The sequence below is a fragment of the Oncorhynchus kisutch genome, linkage group LG6, assembly GCF_002021735.2.
Source record: "Oncorhynchus kisutch isolate 150728-3 linkage group LG6, Okis_V2, whole genome shotgun sequence".
NCBI classification, from domain to species: domain Eukaryota; kingdom Metazoa; phylum Chordata; class Actinopteri; order Salmoniformes; family Salmonidae; genus Oncorhynchus; species Oncorhynchus kisutch.
Genome location: NC_034179.2, coordinates 10,367,002 through 10,389,303, shown reverse-complemented (window position 1 = coordinate 10,389,303; position 22,302 = coordinate 10,367,002). Strand labels below are relative to the sequence as shown.

The 22,302-nt window shown below is 44.2% G+C and overlaps 1 protein-coding gene across 13 annotated transcripts in view; it reads left to right on the top strand.

The window, feature by feature from the left end:
• Nucleotides 1-13,957, top strand: part of nedd4l (NEDD4 like E3 ubiquitin protein ligase) — a 105,769-nt gene extending 91,812 nt beyond the window's left edge. For all 13 annotated transcript variants that reach the window (XM_031826143.1, XM_031826142.1, XM_031826141.1 and 10 more), the window contains 9 exons: nt 1,074-1,195; nt 1,370-1,440; nt 2,222-2,391; nt 6,662-6,722; nt 7,046-7,105; nt 9,755-9,862; nt 10,890-10,986; nt 11,140-11,212; nt 13,064-13,957. In XM_031826143.1, the coding sequence (XP_031682003.1) occupies nt 1,074-1,195; nt 1,370-1,440; nt 2,222-2,391; nt 6,662-6,722; nt 7,046-7,105; nt 9,755-9,862; nt 10,890-10,986; nt 11,140-11,212; nt 13,064-13,166 (865 nt within the window). In that variant the 3' untranslated portion in view covers nt 13,167-13,957. The remainder of the gene's footprint in view (nt 1-1,073; nt 1,196-1,369; nt 1,441-2,221; nt 2,392-6,661; nt 6,723-7,045; nt 7,106-9,754; nt 9,863-10,889; nt 10,987-11,139; nt 11,213-13,063) is intronic.
• The last annotated feature ends 8,345 nt before the right edge of the window (nt 13,958-22,302 follow it).

Genomic DNA, 22,302 nt, shown 5'->3' with positions numbered 1-22,302 from the left:
AAGAACAGCATATAGACCATTTCCAGCCTTACAATCAGTGGCATTTGTCTCAAAAGGGAACGTTTGCACATGCCTGTTCCTTTCTCCATTTTTCTTTTCTGACCATACATCTCAAACCAATCTTAATTCTGGCCTTAGGAAGTGACTTCAGACCGTTGACTTCTGTCCTGGGATGTAATCATTGATTTGATTGGTTAGAGTAGATACCAGGTTCCTAAAATGAACACGGGTGGTCAGGGCTCCACAGTGCAAGCATTTCACTCACGTTAGCAAATAGTAATTGAGCTAGAAGTATGAGCTCATTTACAGCAAAATAAATGCTGCAGTAGCAGTTTTCAAAGTGTTTATGTCGATCTGTTCATATCTGGTAGCTAGTCACACAAAGAACTAGCTAGGAGTCAAATAATATAGGTTAGCCTGGCAGTGCGCACTGTGATTCAAGAGCTGAACATGATACATTTCTAGAAGCGCTGCACAAAGGTGTTGGTCTAATTTACTCAAATCTACTGAAGTGAGACTTTGTTCTTGTGTTTCTTGGCTATTTACATTGTTTTGTTTACAAGCTCGGTTGTTTTTTCAATGTTTTGAGTTTGCTTCAACTGCTAACAACGACACATCTGCTGACGGCTACTGATCAGATTCTCTATCTCACATGCACACTGTCACTGACGACTCCCCAACCCACTTGTTGCCGTGGTAACCTCACGCCCTTAAAGGGGCAGCTGATATTTTTTTGTGTCATCTGTGATATCGGGTTGCACATTTTTTCTGGGGGGAAATTGAGTAATATACCACATCACTTCTTACGACTAATACATGTATTATTTTAGAAACATCACATGTTCATCCGGAGTTGTTTTTGGTTTAATAATGGGGGCCAAAAAAATTGGGCTGGTAAAAAAATCTTAGTGGCTGGTAGATTTGAAATCTACCTGCCACAGTGGCTGGTGGACCAAGAAGTCCGTTTCAGGCCCTGTTAGAAAACTTTATTGTCCCACGTGTGGAAATTATTTTGGTCATGTGTGCCACATTTCATCATATCTGACCCCAGCCTCTCTCTCTTGTCTTTTCAGAGATAACTACACACTACAGATCAACCCTAACTCTGGGCTGTGTAACGAGGACCACCTCTCATACTTCAAGTTCATTGGTCGAGTGGCAGGGATGGCCGTGTTCCATGGGAAGCTATTGGACGGTAAGATCAGCTGCTCTTGTATATCAGAAGCTCTGGTATTTATGCAAAATTGTTTTCCAACCATCACAAGGCCGCCGACAATAGAATAGACCTTTTGATTGTCCATTTTGTAAATAAGTTTAATATCTTTTGACCCAAGGTCTGATTGAATGTTGTCTTGTCTCCTCTCTTCAGGCTTCTTCATCCGACCATTCTACAAGATGATGCTCGGGAAGCAGATCACACTGAAAGACATGGAATCAGTGGTGAGGCTCTGGAATCATCTCATCATTAACATTACTTTCATTAGGTAGTTTACTCTCAGAGATTTAAAGTTCAGTGGTAGAAAAAGTACCCAATTATCGTACTTGAGTTAAAGTAAAGATACCTTTTTATATAGAAAATGACTCAAGTAAAAGTGAGTCACCCAGTAAAATACTTAGTCAAAGTGTTTGGTTTTATATATACTTAAGTATCAAAAGTAAATGTAATTGCTATGATATACTTAAATATCAAAAGTAGAGAATTTAATTCCTTATATTAAGCAAACCAGACGGCACGATTTGTTTGTTATTGAAGGTAGCCAGGGTCACACTCCAACACTCGGAAATCATTTACAAACAAAGCATTTGTGTTTAGTGAGTCCGCCAGATCAGAGGCAGTAGGGATGACCAGGGTTGTTCTTAGTATGTGTGTGAATTATACAACTTTCCTGTCCTGCTAAGCATTCAAAATGTAACGAGTACTTTTGGGTGACAGGGAAAATGTATGGAGTAAAAAGTACATTATTTTCTTTAGGAATGTACTGGAGTAAAAGTTATCAAAATATCAGTAGTAAAGTATAGATACCCCCAAAAACTACTTAAGTAGTACTTTAAAGTATTTTTTTTACACCACTGAATGAGTTAGGAGATTTAAAAAGTGTCTAGCCAGAAACAACAGCTTCATAAGCATACAAATTGAGTGGGCTCAGACTTCAATCCAGAAAACTAGTTTGACAGACACACTATGTAACGTCTTTGTTTCAACATCACGTTGACCTTGTAGGACAGTGAATACTACAACTCTCTGAAGTGGATCCTGGAGAATGATCCTACTGAGCTGGACCTGCGGTTCTGTATCGATGAGGATAACTTTGGACAGACGTATCAGGTGGATCTGAAGCCCAGTGGTGGGGACATGGTGGTGACCAACCACAACAAAATGGAATACATCGAGTAAGTTCACCTTTCGTCTTCAATCACTAACATTATTTTAGATAGTAAAAAATAAAAAACGTATGTGACGCCATTTGAATTTAGTAACTTCCCTTTGGAGTTTTTGTAATAATCTGATTCAAGACTCAATATTCAAGTTTATTTGTCATTTGTCGGTATTAACCCTTTATACTTGTACCTGTATATATACGGGTTGAAAATGTCAGATTTTGACACTGATAAGCACCTAAATTGGAACGCAGTGGCTGTACAGTAACATGCGTCAGGGCTCAGGCTCTGTGCTTCAGTGCTCTATGGACTTTGGCTGATAACCGTTCTGAACTTGAGCACCGCACACAACAAGATGTTGCCCACATACCGCCCTCTAATTGGGCAACTTTTGCAAATGTTTTGTTGTCTGAGTGAGAGAAAAGCTGTAAATGAAGAGGACTCTGTATTTAGAAAGATGAGACATTGAGGATTTTAATAAATACTGCTTTGACGTCATACAAGCAACTCAAACACCTGTAAGTCCAAATGTGCACTTCACATTTCCATGTTAATATACAGTGTCCACGTTTATGATCACTGTTTGATATACAGTTAGAAGATGACATGGCGTCAGACCCTGGGTTGTTCTTAACAGAACGAGCCTCTGTCTTTTGTGAAGAAAAAGAGGAACACACCTGAATGCACTCATGACTGAGTCAATCAAATTGATTTATAAAGCCCTTTTTAAATCAGCTGATGTCACAAAGTGCTGTACAGAAACCCAGCCAAAAACCCCAAACAGCAAGCAATGCAGGTGTAGAAGCACAGTGGCTAGGAAAAACTCCCTAGAAAGGCCAAAACCTAGGAAGAAACCTAGTGAGGAACCAGGCTCTGACGGGTGGCCAGTCCTCTTCTGGCTGTGCCGGGTGGAGATTAGAACAGAACATGGCCAAGATGTTCAAACGTTCATAGATGACCAGCAGGGTCAAATAATAACCACAGTGGTTGTAGAGGGTGCAACAGGTCAGCACCTCAGGAGTAAATGTCAGTTGGCTTTTCATCGCCGATCATTCAGAGTTTGAGACAGCAGGTGTGATAGAGAGTCCAGAACAGCAGGTCCGGGACAAGGTAGCACGTCCAGTGAAGAGGTCAAGGTTCCATATCCTGGAGCAGAAGCATGACCAGGTGGACTGGGGACAGCAAGGAATCATCAGGCCAGGTAGTCCTGAGGCATGGGCCTAGGGCTCAGGTTCTCAGAGAGAGAAATAGAGAGAATTAAAGGGAGCATACTTAAATTTACACAGGACACCGGATAAGACAGGAGAAATACTCCAGATATAACAGACTGACCCTAGCCCCCCGACACAAACTACTGCAGCATAAATACTGGAGGCTGAGACAGGAGGGGTTGGGAGACACTGTGGCCCTGTCCGACGATACCCCCGGACAGGGCCAAACAGGCAGGAAATAACACCACCCACTTTGCCAAAGCACAGCCCCCACACCACTAGAGGGATATCTTCAACCACCAACCTATTACCCTGAAACAAGGCCGAGTATAGCCCACAAAGATCTCCCCCATGGCACAAACCCAAGGGGGGCACGAACCCGGACAGGAAGATCACGTCAGTGATTCAACCCACTCAAGTGATGCACCCCTCCTAGGGATGGCATGGAAGAGCACCAGTAAGCCAGTGACTCAGCCCCCGTAATAGGGTTAGAGGCAGAGAATCCCAGTGGAGAGAGGGGAACCGGCCAGGCAGAGACAGCAAGGGCGGTTTTTCGCTCTAGTGCCTTTCCATTCACCTTCACACCCCTGGGCCAGACTACACTCAGTCATAGGACCTACAGTCAGAGAACTGGCAGTGTGGTGCCAGGACAACAACCTCTCCCTCGATGTGAGCAAGACAAAGGAGCTGATCGTGGACTACAGGAAAAGGCGGGCCGAACAGGCCCTCATTTACATCGACGGGTCTGAAGTGGAGCGGGTCGAGAGTTTCAAGTTCCTTGGTGTCCACATCACCAACAAACTATCATGGTCCAAACACACCAAAACAGGTGTGAAGAGGGCACTACAACACCTTTTCCCTCTCAGGAGACTGAAAATATTTGGCATGGGTCCCCAGATCCTCAAAAGGTTCTACAGCTGCACCATTGAGAGCATCCTGAACGGTTGCATCACCGCCTGGTATGGCAACTGTTCGGCATCTGACCGTAAGGCACTACAGAGGGTAATGCGTACAGCCCAGTACATCACTGGGACCAAGCTTCCTGCCATCCAGGATCTATATAACAGGCGGTGTCAGAGGAAAGCCCATAAAATTGTCAGAGACTCCAGTTACCCAAGTTATAAACTGTTTTCTCTGCTAGCGCACGGCAAGCGGTACCGGAGCGCCAAGTCTAGGACCAAAAGGCTCCTCAACAGCTTCTACCCCAAAGCCATTAGACTGCTGAACAATTCATAAAAATCGCCACAGGACAATTTACATTGACCCCCCCCCCCCCCCCCCCCTCTTGTACACTGCTGCTACTCGCTGTTTGTTACCTATACATAGTCACATCACCCCCACCTACATGTACAGATTACCTCAACTAGCCTGTACCCCTGCACACTGACTCGGTACCGGTGCCCCCTGTATATACAGTGGGGCAAAAAAGTATTTAGTCAGCCACCAATTGTGCAAGTTCTCCCACTTAAAAAGATGAGAGAGGCCTGTAATTTTCATCATAGGTACACTTCAACTATGACAGAGGAGAAAATTCCGGAAATTCCAGAAAATCACATTGTAGGATTTTTAATGAATTTATTTGCAAATTATGGTGGAAAATAAGTATTTGGTCACCTACAAACAAGCAAGATTTCTGGCTCTCACAGACCTGTAACTTCTTCTTTAAGATGCTCCTCTGTCCTCCACTCGTTACCTGTATTAATGGCACCTGTTTGAACTTGTTATCAGTATAAAAGACACCTGTCCACAACCTCAAACAGTCACACTCCAAACTCCACTATGGCCAAGACCAAAGACCTGTCAAAGGACACCAGAAACAAAATTGTAGACCTGCACCAGGCTGGGAAGAGTGAATCTGCAATAGGTAAGCAGCTTGGTTTGAAGAAATCAACTGTGGGAGCAATTATTAGGGAATGGAAGACAGACAAGACCACTGATAATCTCCCTCGATCTGGGGCTCCACGCAAGATCTCACCCCATGGGGTCAAAATGATCACAAGAACAGTGAGCAAAAATCCCAGAACCACACGGGGGGACCTAGTAAATGACCTGTAGAGAGCTGGGACCAAAGTAACAACGCCTACCATCAGTAACACAATACGCTGCCAGGGACTCAAATCCTGCAGTGCCAGACGTGTCCCCCTGCTTAAGCCAGTACATGTCCAGGCCCGTCTGAAGTTTGCTAGAGAGCATTTGGATGATCCAGAAGAAGATTGGAAGAATGTCATATGGTCAGATGAAACCAAAATAGAACTTTTTGGTAAAAACTCAACTCGTCGTGTTTGGAGGACAAAGAATGCTGAGTTGCATCCAAAGAACACCATACCTACTGTGAAGCATGGGGGTGGAAACATCATGCTTTGGGGCTGTTTTTCTGCAAAGGGACCAGGACGACTGATCCGTGTAAAGGAAAGAATGAATGGGGCCATGTATCGTGAGATTTTGAGTGAAAACCTCCCATCAGCAAGGGCATTGAAGATGAAATGTGGCTGGGTCTTTCAGCATGACAATGATCCCAAACACACCGCCCGGGCAACGAAGGAGTGGCTTCGTAAGAGTGGCCTAACCAGTCTCCAGATCTCAACCCCATAGAAAATCATTGGAGGGAGTTGAAAGTCTGTGTTGCCCAGCAACAGCCCCAAATCATCACTGCTCTAGAGGAGATCTGCATGGAGGAATGGGCCAAAATACCAGCAACAGTGTGTGAAAACCTTGTGAAGACTTACAGAAAACGTTTGACCTCTGTCATTGCCAACAAAAGGTATATAACAAAGTATTGAGAAACTTTTGTTATTGACCAAATACTTATTTTCCACCATAATTTGCAAATATATTCATTAAAAATCCTACAATGTGATTTTCTGGATTTTTTTTCTCTCATTTTGTCTGTTATAGTTCAAGTGTACCTATGATGAAAATTACAGGCCTCATCTTTTTAAGTGGGAGAACTTGCACAATTGGTGGCTGACTAAATACTTTTTTGCCCCACTGTATTGATTTGTCATAATATGATAGTACGCCATCTAACTAGTATCTAGGTTTGCACTACTAATTGCTCTGTTTTCTAACAGTCTTGTCATTCAGTGGAGGTTTGTGAACCGGGTCCAGAAACAGATGAATGCCTTCTTGGAGGTTAGTGTTGTTTTAACTGTAATGCGGTAATACCTCTTGTTATTTGGTGACAGTGAAGCAAAATGATTTGTACCCAGACCAATAGGTCAACAGGCCTTGTTTTGAAGTGTAGAGAGACCATCTTTAGAAAGACGGTTCTGGAGGTTTTGAGGTTTATATTATAACCGTCGTACTGCAGATCAAAATCAGGTGGCTAGAAGTTTTTTCAGTTGAAAGTCTGTACCTGTAGCAACTGAAGTTTGAGTAAATCTGGCATGTAATCCCTCCAATAGCTGTTCAGCATTGTGATTTACGGATTTTATTTCCCCCGTATTTTCCAACAGGGATTCACTGAACTCACTCTCATCGACCTCATCAAGATATTTGATGAAAACGAGCTTGAGGTAGGGTATTATTGTTTGTTGTTGTTTTGCCATCTTTATAGTGTTGGGATTTACACTCATATGCTCGGTCACGTGATTCATTGTTAGTTCTCAAACATTTTTTTTAAAGCTAAGTTTGTGACTGTAGGCCAAGTTTCTGTCTGTCTTGACTGTAGGCCAAGTTTCTGTCTGTCTTGACTGTAGGCCAAGTTTCTATCTGTCTGACTGTAGGCCAAGTTTCTGTCTGTCTGACTGTAGGCCAAGTTTCTGTCTGTCTGACTGTAGGCCAAGTTTCTGTCTGTCTGACTGTAGGCCAAGTTTCTGTCTGTCTGACTGTAGGCCAAGTTTCTGTCTGTCTGACTGTAGGCCAAGTTTCTGTCTGTCTGACTGTAGGCCAAGTTTCTGTCTGTCTGACTGTAGGCCAAGTTTCTGTCTGTCTGACTGTAGGCCAATTTCTGTCTGTCTGACTGTAGGCCAAGTTTCTGTCTGTCTGACTGTAGGCCAAGTTTCTGTCTGTCTGACTGTAGGCCAAGTTTCTGTCTGTCTGACTGTAGGCCAAGTTTCTGTCTGTCTGACTGTAGGCCAAGTTTCTGTCTGTCTGACTGTAGGCCAAGTTTCTGTCTGGCTGACTGTAGGCCAAGTTTCTGTCTGTCTGACTGTAGGCCAGTTTCTGTCTGTCTGTAGGCCAAGTTTCTGTCTGTCTGACTGTAGGCCAAGTTTCTGGCTGGCTGGCTGTAGGCCAAGTTTCTGGCTGGCTGGCTGTAGGCCAAGTTTCTATCTGTCTGACTGTAGGCCAGTTTCTGTCTGTCTGTAGGCCAAGTTTCTGTCTGTCTGACTGTAGGCCAAGTTTCTGTCTGTCTGACTGTAGGCCAAGTTTCTGTCTGTCTGACTGTAGGCCAGTTTCTGTCTGTGACTGTAGGCCAGTTTCTGTCTGTCTGACTGTAGGCCAAGTTTCTGTCTGTCTTGACTGTAGGCCAAGTTTCTGTCTGTCTTGACTGTAGGCCAGTTTCTGTCTGTCTGACTGTAGGCCAAGTTTCTGTCTGTCTGACTGTAGGCCAGTTTCTGTCTGTCTGACTGTAGGCCAAGTTTCTGTCTGTCTGTAGGCCAAGTTTCTGTCTGTCTGACTGTAGGCCAGTTTCTGTCTGTCTGACTGTAGGATCGTTCCACCTTAAAAAACACAAGAAAGGCTATTTTGACAACGACCATCTCAAATTGTTCTGATAAATTAAACATTATTTTGTTGAAATATAATTTGATCTCTGAGAATCTAGGCTATTTGATTGCACCCAAATTGGCCATTTCAATTTATAAATGGATTCATATAATATTCAATAAATATAATACCCAACATTTGATTTGCACAAAAACCTATTAACAATGATTAAGATGGCCTCCTGGGTGGCGCAGTGGTTAAGGGCGCTGTACTGCAGCGCCAGCTGTGCCATCAGAGACTCTGGGTTCATGCCCAGGCTCTGTCATAACCGGCCGCGACCGGGAGGTCCGTGGGGCGACGCACAATTGGCCTAGCGTCGTCCGGGTTAGGGAGGGGTTGGCCGGTAGGGATGTCCTTGTCTCATCGCGCACCAGCGTCTCCTGTGGCGTGCCGGGCGCAGTGCGCGCTAACCAAGGTTGCCAGGTGCACTGTGTTTACTGCGACACACCCGGCTGGCTTCCGGGTTGGATGCGCGCTGTGTTAAGAAGCAGTGCGGCTTGGTGGGTTGTGTATCGGAGGACGCATGACTTTCAACTTTTGTCTCTCCCGAGCCCGTATGGGAGTTGTAGCGATGAGACAAGATAGTAGCTACTAACAATTGGATACCAGGAAATTGGGGAGAAAAAGGGGTAAAAAAAATAAAAATATCCAAATAAATGGGCAAACGCCTCCCACCCAACGGCCAGTATACAGTATCAGTTTTCTATGTTTGACAAGTAGTATGAGCCTGTGGCTTAGAGTACTGTTTATTCGTACTGTCATTTATTTTCTGTGAATTTAGTGATGGTTTTTGGGGTGGGGTGGGCTTAGTGTGTGGTTTGGGGGGGTCCGTGGGTGGCATTTGCTCATTTATTTTGGATGTCTCATATCTTAATTATTGTTAAGAATACGTTTTTTGTGCAAAACAGATGTTGGGTACTTATTGAATATTATTTGAATCCTATCAATTGAAATGGACAATTTGGGTTCAATCAATTAGCTACATTTCTTCAGAGTTCAAATCGTCTTTCAACAAAATTATGTTGCAGGAATGGTTATCGTATTTGTTTCTAACTGCAGAAACCATTTCAGAACAATCTGAGATTGTTGGTGTCGTGGCTTGCTGAAATAACATGGAATGACCCTGTAGGCTATGTGTCTGTAGACTAAGGGAACCATGGGTTTCTGTTTCTCTGTCTCTGTTGTCTAAGGGCCCCTGTGTTTCTCTGTTGTCTAAGGGCCCCTGTGTTTCTCTGTTGTCTAAGGGCCCCTGTGTTTCTCTGTTGTCTAAGGGCCCCTGTGTTTCTCTGTTGTCTAAGGGCCCCTGTGTTTGGATGTTTAGAAACCCAGAATGATGATGATTCTTAATAACTAACCCATGTTCTCTAGAAAAGAGTCAACAACAGTATTCTGAGTGCTGTCATTTCTGTATGTGAGTGATAGTGATCTTTTATAATGGTGTTGTGTGTTTTCCCTAGCTGTTGATGTGTGGTCTGGGTGACGTGGATGTGAATGACTGGCGACAACACACCGTCTACAAGAACGGTTACTGCCCCAACCACCCAGTTATACAGTGGTTCTGGAAGGTAAGACAGGTCTCGCGCTCTCTCTCGCGCACTCTCTCGCGCACTCTCTCGCGCACTCTCTCTCTCTCTTCCTCTCTCACTCACACACCTACCTATGTTTAGCCCAGCAATGTGTGTGAAAGGTTACCATCCATCCTAATGAAACATTATCTGTGTGAGTGGGTTAATATCCAGCAGGAGAAACACTACACTACTCAGACCACCGCTTGTTGTTTCCAATCAATGTCTCAGAGTGGGAAATAATTCGCTGTGAGTTACATACAACCACATACATGTATCATCCAGTGGACACGGTAGTCAATTATTTTTGGGGCCAAAACCTGCGTAGTGTTTGAAGATCAAAGTCTGTCTGGTTTAAACTGGTCATGTTTTCTCTGATAAAAGACTAGGTCAGAGTAGTACTTGGCCTGGTTATCAGCCCTGTCACTCTATCTGGGTCCACCAGCACTTTTAACACACACACAAACCACACACACAACACGCATACACACACAACACACATCGCACACAAACCACACACACACATCACACACAAACCACACACACACACCACCCACCACACACACACACCACCCACCACACACACACCACCCACCACACACACACACCACCCACCACACACACATACACACACCACGCATACACACACCACACACACACCACACACATACACACACCAGACACACACGACACCACCTACACACATTACACACCACACCACCCACACATACACACACATGCACCACACACACACAGTGATACAGAACAGAGGAGCACCCCCCCAGGCCAGATGATCTGATTCAGAGGACTGGTTTAAACAGATTCTGTCCTGTACAGTGTCATGTGCCCCAGCCCAGAGTCCTTTTGGGATATTGTTTTGCTCGTTAGCTTCACTTCTCATTAGAAGTGGAAGGACCTACACCTGCACTGAGTCACCTCAGTGAAACCTATAACCCACCCGAGGGGATAAATGTTTGTCCAGTTCCAACATCCTAATGCGTTTAGTCCCATGTGTCCCACTCTGCAGGCTGTCCTGCTGATGGATGCTGAGAAGAGGATCCGTCTGCTTCAGTTTGTCACCGGGACATCCAGAGTCCCTATGAACGGCTTCGCTGAGCTCTATGGTGAGAGATGGCAACTCTATGGTCACAGTAGGCTAGGATGTTTATTAATAGGACTGTGTCGTAACCAGAAGCCCAATAGTACACTTCTCTGTGTTCCAGCTGCACTCTGGTACTGTTGTGTTTTAGTACCACTTCTGTCTTCTCCCATGTCAGGTTCCAATGGGCCTCAGCTGTTCACCATTGAGCAGTGGGGAACGCCTGATAAGCTGCCCAGAGCACACACCTGGTACGTATTGATCTTACAGTTTGCCTACCCTCTTCCCTCTGACAAGTTCATTGAATCTGTAATGGATTAAACTACTTTTATGAAGTAGTGAACAGGACATTTGTGAAATGTGAAAATCTCACATTGTACAGTACATTCTGAAAGTATTCAGACCCCTTGACTTTTTCAACATTTTGTTATATTACAGCCTTATTTTAAAATGTATACAAAAATGTTATGTAAATAAGGTATGTTTTTATTTATTTAATTCATTTGCAAAAAATTCTAAAAACCTGTTTTCTCTTTGTCATTATCGGGTATTGTGTGTAGATTGATGAGGGGAAACACTATTCAGTCCTTTTCCTATGAGACTCGAAATTGAGTTCAGGTTCATCCGGTTTCCATTGATCATCCTTGAGATGTTTCTACAACTTGTTTGGAGTCCACCTGTGGTAAATTCAATTGATAATTTGGAAAGGCACATACCTGTCTATATAAGGTCCCACAGTTGACAGCGCATGTCAGAGCAAAAAACAAGCCATGAGGTCGAAGCAATTGTCCGTAGAGCTCTGAGGCAGGATTGTGTCGAGGCACAGATCTGGGGAAGTGTACCAAAAAATGTCTGCAGCATTGAAGGTCCCCAAGAACACAGATTACGCCATCATTCTTAAATGGAGGAAGTTTGGAACCACCAAGACTATTCATAGAGTTGGCTGCCCGGCCAAACTGAGCAATCGGGGGAGAAGGGCCTTGGTCAGGGAGGTGACCAAGAACCCGATGGTCACTCTGACAGAACTCCAGAGTTCCTCTGTGGAGATGGGAGAACCTTCCAGAAGGACAACCATCTGTGCAGCACTCCACCAATCAGGCCTTTATGGTAGAGTGGCCAGACGGAAGCCACTCCTCAGTAAAAGGCACATGACAGCCCACTTGGAGTTTGCCAAAAGGCACCTAAAGGACTCTGACCATGAGAAACAAGATTCTCTGGTCTGATGAAACCAAGATTGAATTATTTGGCCTGAATGCCAAGCGTCACATCTGGAGGAAACCTGGCACCATCCATACGATGAAACGTGGTGGCAGTATCATGCTGTGGGGATGTTTTTCAGCGGCAGGGACTGGGAGACTGGTCAGGACCGATGGAAAGATGAACGGAGCAAAGTACAGCGAGATCCTTGATGAAAACCTGCTCCAAAGCGCTCAGGAACTCAACAACCCTAAGCACACAGCCAAGACAACACAGGAGTGGCTTCGGGACAAGTCTCTGAATGTCTTTGAGTGGCCCAGCCAGAGCCCGGACTTGAACCCAATCTAACATCTCTGAGAGACCTGAAAATAGTTGTGCAGCAACGCTCCCCATCCAACCTGATAAGAGCTTGAGAGGATCTGCAGAGAAGAATGGGAGAAACTCCCCAAATACAGGTGTGCCAAGCTTGTAGCGTCATACCCAAGAAGAACCAAGGCTGTAATCGTTGCCAAAGGTACTTCAACAAAGTACTGAGTAAATGGTCTGAATACTTATGTACATTTTTACATTAAACGTTATTTTAAAAAACTGTTTTTGCTTTGTCATTATGGGGTATTGTGTGTAGATTGATGAAGGGGAATAAACAATTTAATCAATTTTAGAATTAGGCTGTAATGTAACCAAATGTGGAAAAAGTCAATGGGTCTGAATAGTTTCTGAATGTACTGTATGTTTTCTATGGGTTGTGGCTATGATTATTTACTATTCTACAATTTCTAGTCTGTTTCATTTGAGTGTTTCCATTATTTCGCCCCGGTATTAATATCACATTATCCTCTATAAATGTATCCTGAATAAATCAGACTGCTGTGAGAGATAACAAATGGTGTGATTCTCTTCTCCAGCTTCAACAGGCTGGACCTGCCTACCTACGAGTCGTTTGATGACCTCCGAGAGAGGCTGCTGATGGCTGTGGAGAACGCTCAGGGCTTTGAGGGCGTCGATTAAACTAACGTCAGCCATCTTGGTTGAATACCACTACAGAGACGACACACCACCACAGGACAGAACGTTTAAAAAACAACTGCCACAGAACGTTTTAAAAACAAAACAACTAACTGTCATTTTACAGCTGCAGACCGTGGCCGTAACAGGGTCTACCTGCAAGCATGTTATATGCACAGGATCAACCACCGAGGTTACTCTGAGACTGTAGTGAATGTGACAGAGACAACGAGCCATGTCTGTCTTCTCCTATGTCAAGGTGCTGGGAAACATGGCCACTACAGTGCAGCCCATGCAAAACACTGCACCCCTGTCTGAAATCTGCAGTGCTGGAATCTCTGATGCTTTTCAATATGAATATCTCTCCTGTTGTATTTGACACCCACCATCCCTGTGACTCTGCTGTGCTGTGGAGTGCATAGCCTTAACCTGCTGGTTACTGCATTCTGTATGAAATGAATCAAATTACTACTCCTCTCTCCAAGTTAACATGCTGGATCCTGCATTGTGTGTATATATAATCACTGATCGATTGGAATCCTGCATTGATCAATCACTACTTAACTCTTCTCCAGGTTACCTTACTACTACAGCACCACACCACCAGATAACCTTAGGAATGCTAACCAATCACAGATTCACTAATGAGGATATAAGCCGTGTCGCTCTCACTGTTCGACTACTATGCCTGCCTGGTCCCACCTCCCTCCCTTTCTCTCTCTCCCCCCTCCCTCCCTTTCTCTCTCTCCCCCCCTCCCTCCCTTTCTCTCTCTCCCCCCTCCCTCCCTTTCTCTCTCTCCCCCCTCCCTCCCTTTCTCTCTCTCCCCCCTCTCTCCCTTTCTCTCTCTCCCCCCTCTCTCCTCCCTCTCTCCCTTTCTCTCTCTCCTCTCCCTCTCCCCCCTCTCTCCTCCCTCTCTCCCTTTCTCTCTCTCCTCCCTCTCTCCCTTTCTCTCTCTCCTCCCTCTCTCCCTTTCTCTCTCTCCCCCCTCTCTCCCTTTCTCTCACTCCCCCCTCCCTTTCTCTCTCCCCCCTCCCCCCCCTTCTCTCTCTCCCTTTCTCTCCCTTTCTCTCACTCCCCCCTCCCTCCCTTTCTCTCTCCCCCCTCCCTCCCTTTCTCTCTCTCCTCCCTCTCTCCCCCCTCCCTCCCTTTCTCTCTCTCCTCCCTCTCTCCCTTTCTCTCACTCCCCCTCCCTCCCTTTCTCTCACTCCCCCCTCCCTCCCTTTCTCTCTCTCCCCCTCCCTCCCTTTCTCTCTCTCCCCCTCCCTCCCTTTCTCTCTCTCCCCCTCCCTCCCTTTCTCTCTCTCCCCCTCCCTCCCTTTCTCTCTCTCCCCTCTCCCTCTCTCCCTTTCTCTCACTCCCCTCTCCCTCTCTCCCTTTCTCTCACTCCCCTCTCCCTCTCTCCCTTTCTCTCACTCCCCTCTCCCTCTCTCCCTTTCTCTCACTCCCCTCTCCCTCTCTCCCTTTCTCTCACTCCCCTCTCCCTCTCTCCCTTTCTCTCACTCCCCCCTCCCTCTCTCCCTTTCTCTCACTCCCCCCTCCCTCTCTCCCTTTCTCTCACTCCCCCCTCCCTCTCTCCCTTTCTCTCACTCCCCCCTCCCTCTCTCCCTTTCTCTCACTCCCCCCTCCCTCTCTCCCTTTCTCTCACTCCCCCCTCCCTCTCTCCCTTTCTCTCACTCCCCCCTCCCTCTCTCCCTTTCTCTCACTCCCCCCTCCCTCTCTCCCTTTCTCTCACTCCCCCCCTCCCTCTCTCCCTTTCTCTCACTCCCCCCCTCCCTCTCTCCCTTTCTCTCACTCCCCCCCTCCCTCTCTCCCTTTCTCTCACTCCCCCCCTCCCTCTCTCACTCCCCCTCTCTTCTCTCTCCCTCTCTCTCTCCCCCTCTCTCCCCCTCCCTCCCTCTCTCCCTCTACCTGTCTGTAGAATAAGGTCTATCCACCAGAGAAAGGGACGGGGCTTTTTCTCACTACAAGGACTCGTTATTATTTTATTTTGCAAGCCAAGAAGGAACGGGATCATTTTTATTAGAATTTTAATATCGTTATTATTATCATTCTTATGGAAAACACACTTCTGACTTATTTGTACCGATGATAAACGTTGTTTACTATTTTGACTGTGTATAAGAAGACTGTAAATCTGGCCATTGGAAACAATGATATTAGGGGGACTTAAATAATAACATGGTTTATTGTAGTGCTATGAAAACAGCATGAAAATGTTATCTTGTGTTTGCTTATTCTCCTTGGTTTAAACTAAGATCCTTCTTGGGATAAAAAAGGAACCATTTTGTGAATTCAGAGGTTTTCCTCACAATGGTAATATCAATACTGTTATGCTTATCTTCCCCTGTTCATAATGCTGTAAATTCATTTCTTGAAAAACATTTAGAAATTGTTTCATTATTATAAATACATGTTTAACATTTAATAATAGAAGTATTAATAATAAATAAGACATGAAGCTGAACTGTGAGAGGTGGCTGTGATGGCCACTAATAGAAGAGCAGCGAGTTCTTCCAATAGAACATGTCTGCTGTGTTCCAAATACCACCCTATTCCCTATAATAGTGCATTGCTTTTGGTCAGAGAGCCCTATGGGTCCTGGTCAGAGAGCTCTATGGGTCCTGGTCAGAGAGCCCTATGGGTCCTGGTCAGAGAGCCCTATGGGTCCTGGTCAGAGAGCCCTATGGGTCCTGGTCAGAGAGCCCTATGGGTCCTGGTCAGAGAGCCCTATGGGTCCTGGTCAGAGAGCCCTATGGGTCCTGGTCAGAAGTAGTGCACTAAGTAACAGGGTACCATTTTCGATGCAGACTTGGTTTTGGCTTGTTTTGGTATTGTTTATTTTCTTATTTTTTAACACCACTAAACCTAAAGGGCACTTTATCCATCACACTAAGGTCATGATGCCTACCTGCCTGTTGTATGTCTTTAATCATTAACTTGAATGTGATTTATTTTTCATTGAGAAGAGCACCTGTTTTCCCCGGTGCAATATCTACATTTTGTCCCAAATGGCACCCTATTCCCAATGTAGTGCACTACTTTTGACCAGAGCTCTATGGGCCTTAGTCAAAAGTAGTGCACTATAAAGGGAATAGGGTGCCATTTGGGACTTGCACCCAATAGTCCTGTAAATCTGCCTGCTGCTAATGTAAAGTGACAGTCGTGAAGAATGGATCTTCACACTCGTCCTCCTCTCTCTCTCTCTCTCTCTACTCTGTTATCTGTACATCCCTCTCCCTCTATTCCTGCTCCACTAAGTGGTTCACTAGATTCCTCCCTCTCTCCCTATGTACTTCTTTTTTTAGGGGTTGTTCTTTTTTTATTAATGGGGGAAAAAAATTAAAAGTTAACTTTTGTTAAATTCCACAACTCCACAACAAGCCCTTGCGGTTCATATAACTTGAGTCAAATTAAAACTGAAACATGGAAACTCAGTGTTGTTGTGTGAAATGGTTCTTGTTTTAACATCCAATGATACTTCTTAGAGCGTTCTGTTGACTTTGTGTACGTCGTTTTAGGTGAAAATGCAGCCAAAAAAGGCCTCAGAGTTTAACTGATAAACCTCCCCCTAATTTTCCCCTATTACTTAACGTTGTGTTTCGGATATTACATTTTGAGACAAAGTTCTCCCTTTAACAATTATGGTGGTTTTCTGTTCCATTTATTGATGCAATAGCAACCGTTTCCCATCATTCCACTGTTTAAGCAAACAGGTTTTTACTTTCAACCAAACTTCCCTTGACCAGAATAAAGTGGTCATGTCCTTGACTTTTCCAGGAAGAAGAGAGCAGCTATTGTGGATATTTCATTGTGAGTACTGGACAGATGTCTAGCTATATTGTGACATTTCATTGTGAGTACTAGGCAGAAGTCTAGCTATATTGTGACATTTCATTGTGAGTACTGGACAGAAGTCTAGCTATATTGGTGACATTTCATTGTGAGTACTGGGCAGAAGCCTAGCTGTATGGTGACATTTCATTGAGTGTCATGTCATTCCGTAAAGAGAGAAATGCCTAGGCATACATTACACAAAGCTGTTGATGATGCTACACGGCAGGTGTGTTTCGGTGAAGGAAACTCAGTTCATTCACACGGGCCGATCTAGGACTTTATGTGTTCCAAGGACGAGCAAATAAAATCGTCCTGTTTGTCCTGGCACGTTATCAATCCCCCTCGCTAGCTCTCTCTATCTCTCACAATCAAACCAGGGGCCAGAAATACTTCTAGCCACAGGGCTGATTTTATAAAACTAGAGAGGACACCTGGGTGTAAACTGCTGCACAATTGTACTGTCACCAACTGATAGTAATACTTTTTAAAATTTTCAATGAAAGATATTTAGTAAGAGAAATACTGTGCGTGCCCAAGGTGTTGTCGTTTCAATCAGTGACCTATCAATGAGCCACAGGTCTTGATAAACTTGACCTCAGTTCGGACTTGATATTGTAACACATAAAAATGCTCAGAGTAACATCAATTACATTTTGACATACTATTTCTCACGTAGTGTATGTGGACACCTGCTCGGCCAACATCATAACATCTCATAACAAAATCATGGGCGTTAATATGTAGTTGGTCCCCCCTTTGCAGCTGTAACAGCCTCCAGTCTTCTGGGAAGGCTTTCCACTAGATGTTGGAACATTGCTGTGGGGACTTGCTTCCATTCAGCCATGAGCGTTTGTGAGATCGGGCACTGATGTTGGGCAATTAGGCCTGGCTCGCAGTCGGCATTCCAAATCATCCCAAAGTTGTTTGATGGGGTTGAGGTCAGGGCTCTGTGCAGGCCAGTCAAGTTCTTCCACACTGATCTTGACATACCATTTCTGTATTGACCTCGCTCTGTGCATGGGGGCATTGTCATGCTGAAACAGGAAAGGGCCTTCCCTAAACTGTTGCCACAAAGTTGGAACACAGAATCGTCTAGAATGTCGTATGCGGTAGCGTTAAGATCTCCCTTCACTGGAACTAAAGGGCCTGACCCATGAAAAACAGCCCCAGACAATTATTCCTCCTCCACCAAACTTTACAGTTGGCACAATGCATTCGGGCAGGTAGTGTTTTCCTGCCATCCGCCAAACCCAGATCCGTCCAGCCAGATGGTGAAGCATGATTCATCACTCCAGATAACGCGTTTCCACTGCTCCAGAGTCCAATGGCGAGCTTTACACCACTCCAGCCGACGCTTGGCATTGCGCATGTTGATCTTAGGCTTGTGTGTGTCTGCTCGGCCTTGGAAACCCATTTCATGAAGCTCCCGACAAACAGTTATTGTGCTGACGTTGCTTCCAGAGGCAGTTTGGAACTCGGAGGTGAGTGTTGCAACCGAAGACGGGCAATTTTTATACACTAAAGCACTCTGGTCTCATTCTGTGAGCTTGTGTGGCCTACCACTTCAAGGCTGAGCCGTTGTTGCTCCTAGACATTTCCACTTCGCAATAACAGCACTTCCAGTTGACCAGGTCAGCTCTAGCAGGGCAGAAATATGATAAACTGACTTGTTGGAAAGGTGGCATCCCATGACTGTGCCACGTTGAAAGTCACTGAGCTCTTCAGTAAGGTCATCTTACTGCCATTGTTTGTCCATAGAGATTACATGGCTGTGTGCACCTGCCAGCTATGGGTGTGGCTGAAATTACCGAATCCACTCATTTGAAAGGGTGTCCATATACTTTTGTATATAGTGTATCATGTACACAGTGTCCAGACTTTTCTTTGGGGAAAGCTTGTTGTTGGAGATGTGAAAAGGTAAATAGTATGATTATTGTTCACAAGATCACATCAGTAAGAGTACCAACATACTGTATGTCCCAACAAATATGAATTAATTGTCAGATCTGTTATGACAGTTTGTTAACAACGGCTCAAGGTAAGATTTCGAGATTCTTATCTCCTATATGGCCCCGGGGGCCATGTCCAACTTTTCAAAGTGAAGCTGTCGACCATTTGAATTGGTCATACTGCAGGCTACAGTAGACTAGAGGATGGTGACAGGCAAGGGGACTTTGGTAAGACCTCAGAAGAACACTGCACCATGTAGACAGTGATATGTACAGTTCTGTCTGACTAAGATAACAACTGTCGTCGTCATATGGGGTTTCATGTTCTCTCGTTGGCACGAGGATCTTCATCACAGGTATTAGAACCTTTTTTTTTTAAACACAAAAAGATGGAGGCCAATACATGCAATGAAGGGAACGTGAAGTTGCTACCTTTACAGTTCCTATCGTTATGAATAACTATAAATTACAGTTACAAAGATATTGTGTATGATAGTCTTTATGAATAATAGCTGAATGTGAAATAGGTAGTGTAGACGCCTGCCTGTCTACCCTACCAGGTTAGTGCGTTGGTGCCCCCTCCTCCACTATTTAGTCAGGGTCGATCGATACTTCCCTGCCGCTTATCACTGAGGGGAATTAACTGTTAGTCCATACAACCCCCTTCTGGCTACATAAAGGGAGGGGAAGGGAAAGCAACATTCCCAAATGCTGACTGTCTCTCTGTCTACACACCTGCGCCTCTCCACAGACCTGCGTCAACCCACCATGGACTGCTGCAAACCGGACTGGACTTGTAGGGCTACCTGGTCTTTACCGAAGAGCCTGGATGAGACGGTACAAAGAAGGAGACACATGCTTTGTCTGAAATGGCACCACTTGAGCATACAGGGAAAATGGTGTAGTTTTGGATGCACTCAGAGAGAAAGAGAGCAGTCCTGTCCTGGGGCCTACAGACAGGGAGTGGAACGGGGAGAGGGGCCAAGACGGTCCACCAACATGTAGTCTCACGGTGAGTTACCGTAGGATCTCAAGGAGCACGTCGTCTAACACAAGACAACACCATCAAGGAGGGGGAATTGGTGTATTTCATACTAGAGCAGAAGAAGCATGTTGTACTAGACCAGACAGGACGAAACCGGACTAGACTGGATCGGACTGGATGAAACCGGACTAGACTGACTGCTCCATCTGACAAGCGGCAGGTTTATTCACATAGTTGAGTAGAGCCTTACTGCAAATGGATGAATGGTCACCGAAGCTCATAATGTGAGGTGAAATGAGCCTTTACACAGCAGACCTGTATATCCTACTGTAGTACACCTGTATATATCTTTATATACTACATCCTACTGTAGTACACCTGTATATATCTTTATATACTACTTCCTACTGTAGTACACCTGTATATATCTTTATATACTACATCCTACTGTAGTAGACCTGTATATATCTTTATATACTACTTCCTACTGTAGTACACCTGTATATATCTTTATATACTACTTCCTACTGTAGTACACCTGTATATATCTTTATATACTACTTCCTACTGTATTACACCTGTATATATCTTTATATACTACATCCTACTGTAGTACACCTGTATATATCTTTATATACTACTTCCTACTGTAGTACACCTGTATATATCTTTATATACTACATCCTACTGTAGTACACCTGTATATATCTTTATATACTACATCCTACTGTAGTACACCTGTATATATCTTTATATACTACATCCTACTGTAGTACACCTGTATATATCTTTATATACTACTTCCTACTGTATTACACCTGTATATATCTTTATATACTACTTCCTACTGTATTACACCTGTATATATCTTTATATACTACTTCCTACTGTAGTACACCTGTATATATCTTTATATACTACTTCCTACTGTATTACACCTGTATATATCTTTATATACTACATCCTACTGTAGTAGACCTGTATATATCTTTATATACTACTTCCTGCTGTAACACAACTGAATATATCTTTACATCTTTATATACTATATCCTACTGTAGTACACTTGTATATACCTTTATATATTTATATAGTTCTTCCTGCTGGAACACAACTGAATATATCTTTATATACTATATCCTACTGTAGCACAACTGAATATTTCTAAATACTACCTCCTGCTGTAACACAAATGAATATATCTTTATATACTACTTCCTACTGTAGTACACCTGTGCCTTCGGAAAGTATTCAGACCCCTTGACTTTTTCCACGTTTGGTTATGTTACAGCCTTATTCAAAAAAAAAAACATTTTTTTAAATGTAATCCTCAGCAATATACACACAATACCCCATAATGACAAAATGTAAACAGGTTTTTACATTTTTTTGCAAATGTATTACAAATAAAGAACAGAAATACCTCATTTAAATAAATTGCACATCGATCGACACACACCTGTCTATATAAGGTCCCACAGATGACAGGAATTTTTCGTAGCGCTTCGAGACAGGATTGTGTCGAGGCACATATCTATGGAAGTGTACCAAAAAATGCCTGCAGCATTGAACGTCCACAATAATACAGTTGCCTCCATCATTCTTAAATGGAAGGAGTTTGGAATCCAGCAAGACTCTTCATAGAGTTGGCCACCCGGCCAAACTGAGCAATCGGGGGAGAAGGGCCTTGGTCAGGGAGTCTGTAGTGTTACATGGCAGTCTCACTAGTTATCAGTCTAAATTCATCTTAAGACTGAAATACTATTTGTAGGTGGTCATTTCTACATTGAAACACATCCAACAGCCTATGAAATTCACCAGGGACAAACGTACAATAGATGACTAATCTCTCTCTCCCCCACATCCCAGGTATTCCATTCCCTCCATCTTTATCCTCCGAAGCTGTGGAGTGTGACAATGGTGTTTGTGTCCTCTGCTATCAAACGCCATTTTCACACTATATAGCTACGGTGAGAAGAAAACAGCATCACCGCGACCCCGTGTCCTGAGGTCAGTCAAACAGAGATAGTGGCGGGGAAGTAAGGGTCACACCTTACATGGCCATATATCCTGGTTGGTTAACTCAATGCGGTTTGGTTCTCTCTTCACAGGCCTTGAATCTTGTTGTTGCTGGTTTGATAGGGGATTGTTGTTGCATGTAATTCCTCCTACCCACCATGGGAAATAAGGTCATGAACTAAATACAGAGAGCGTATAAAGTTTGTAGTTTGAGTAAAGTTTGGCCGGATGAGATTTTAATATGACTGGTCGTGATTGGTCACATGCTGACTGTAAAATGTAAGTTTTAAAAGCAGACGTGTGATACAGTGGCAAAACATGAAGCTTCAGATGCTTGCTGACCCATTTCCT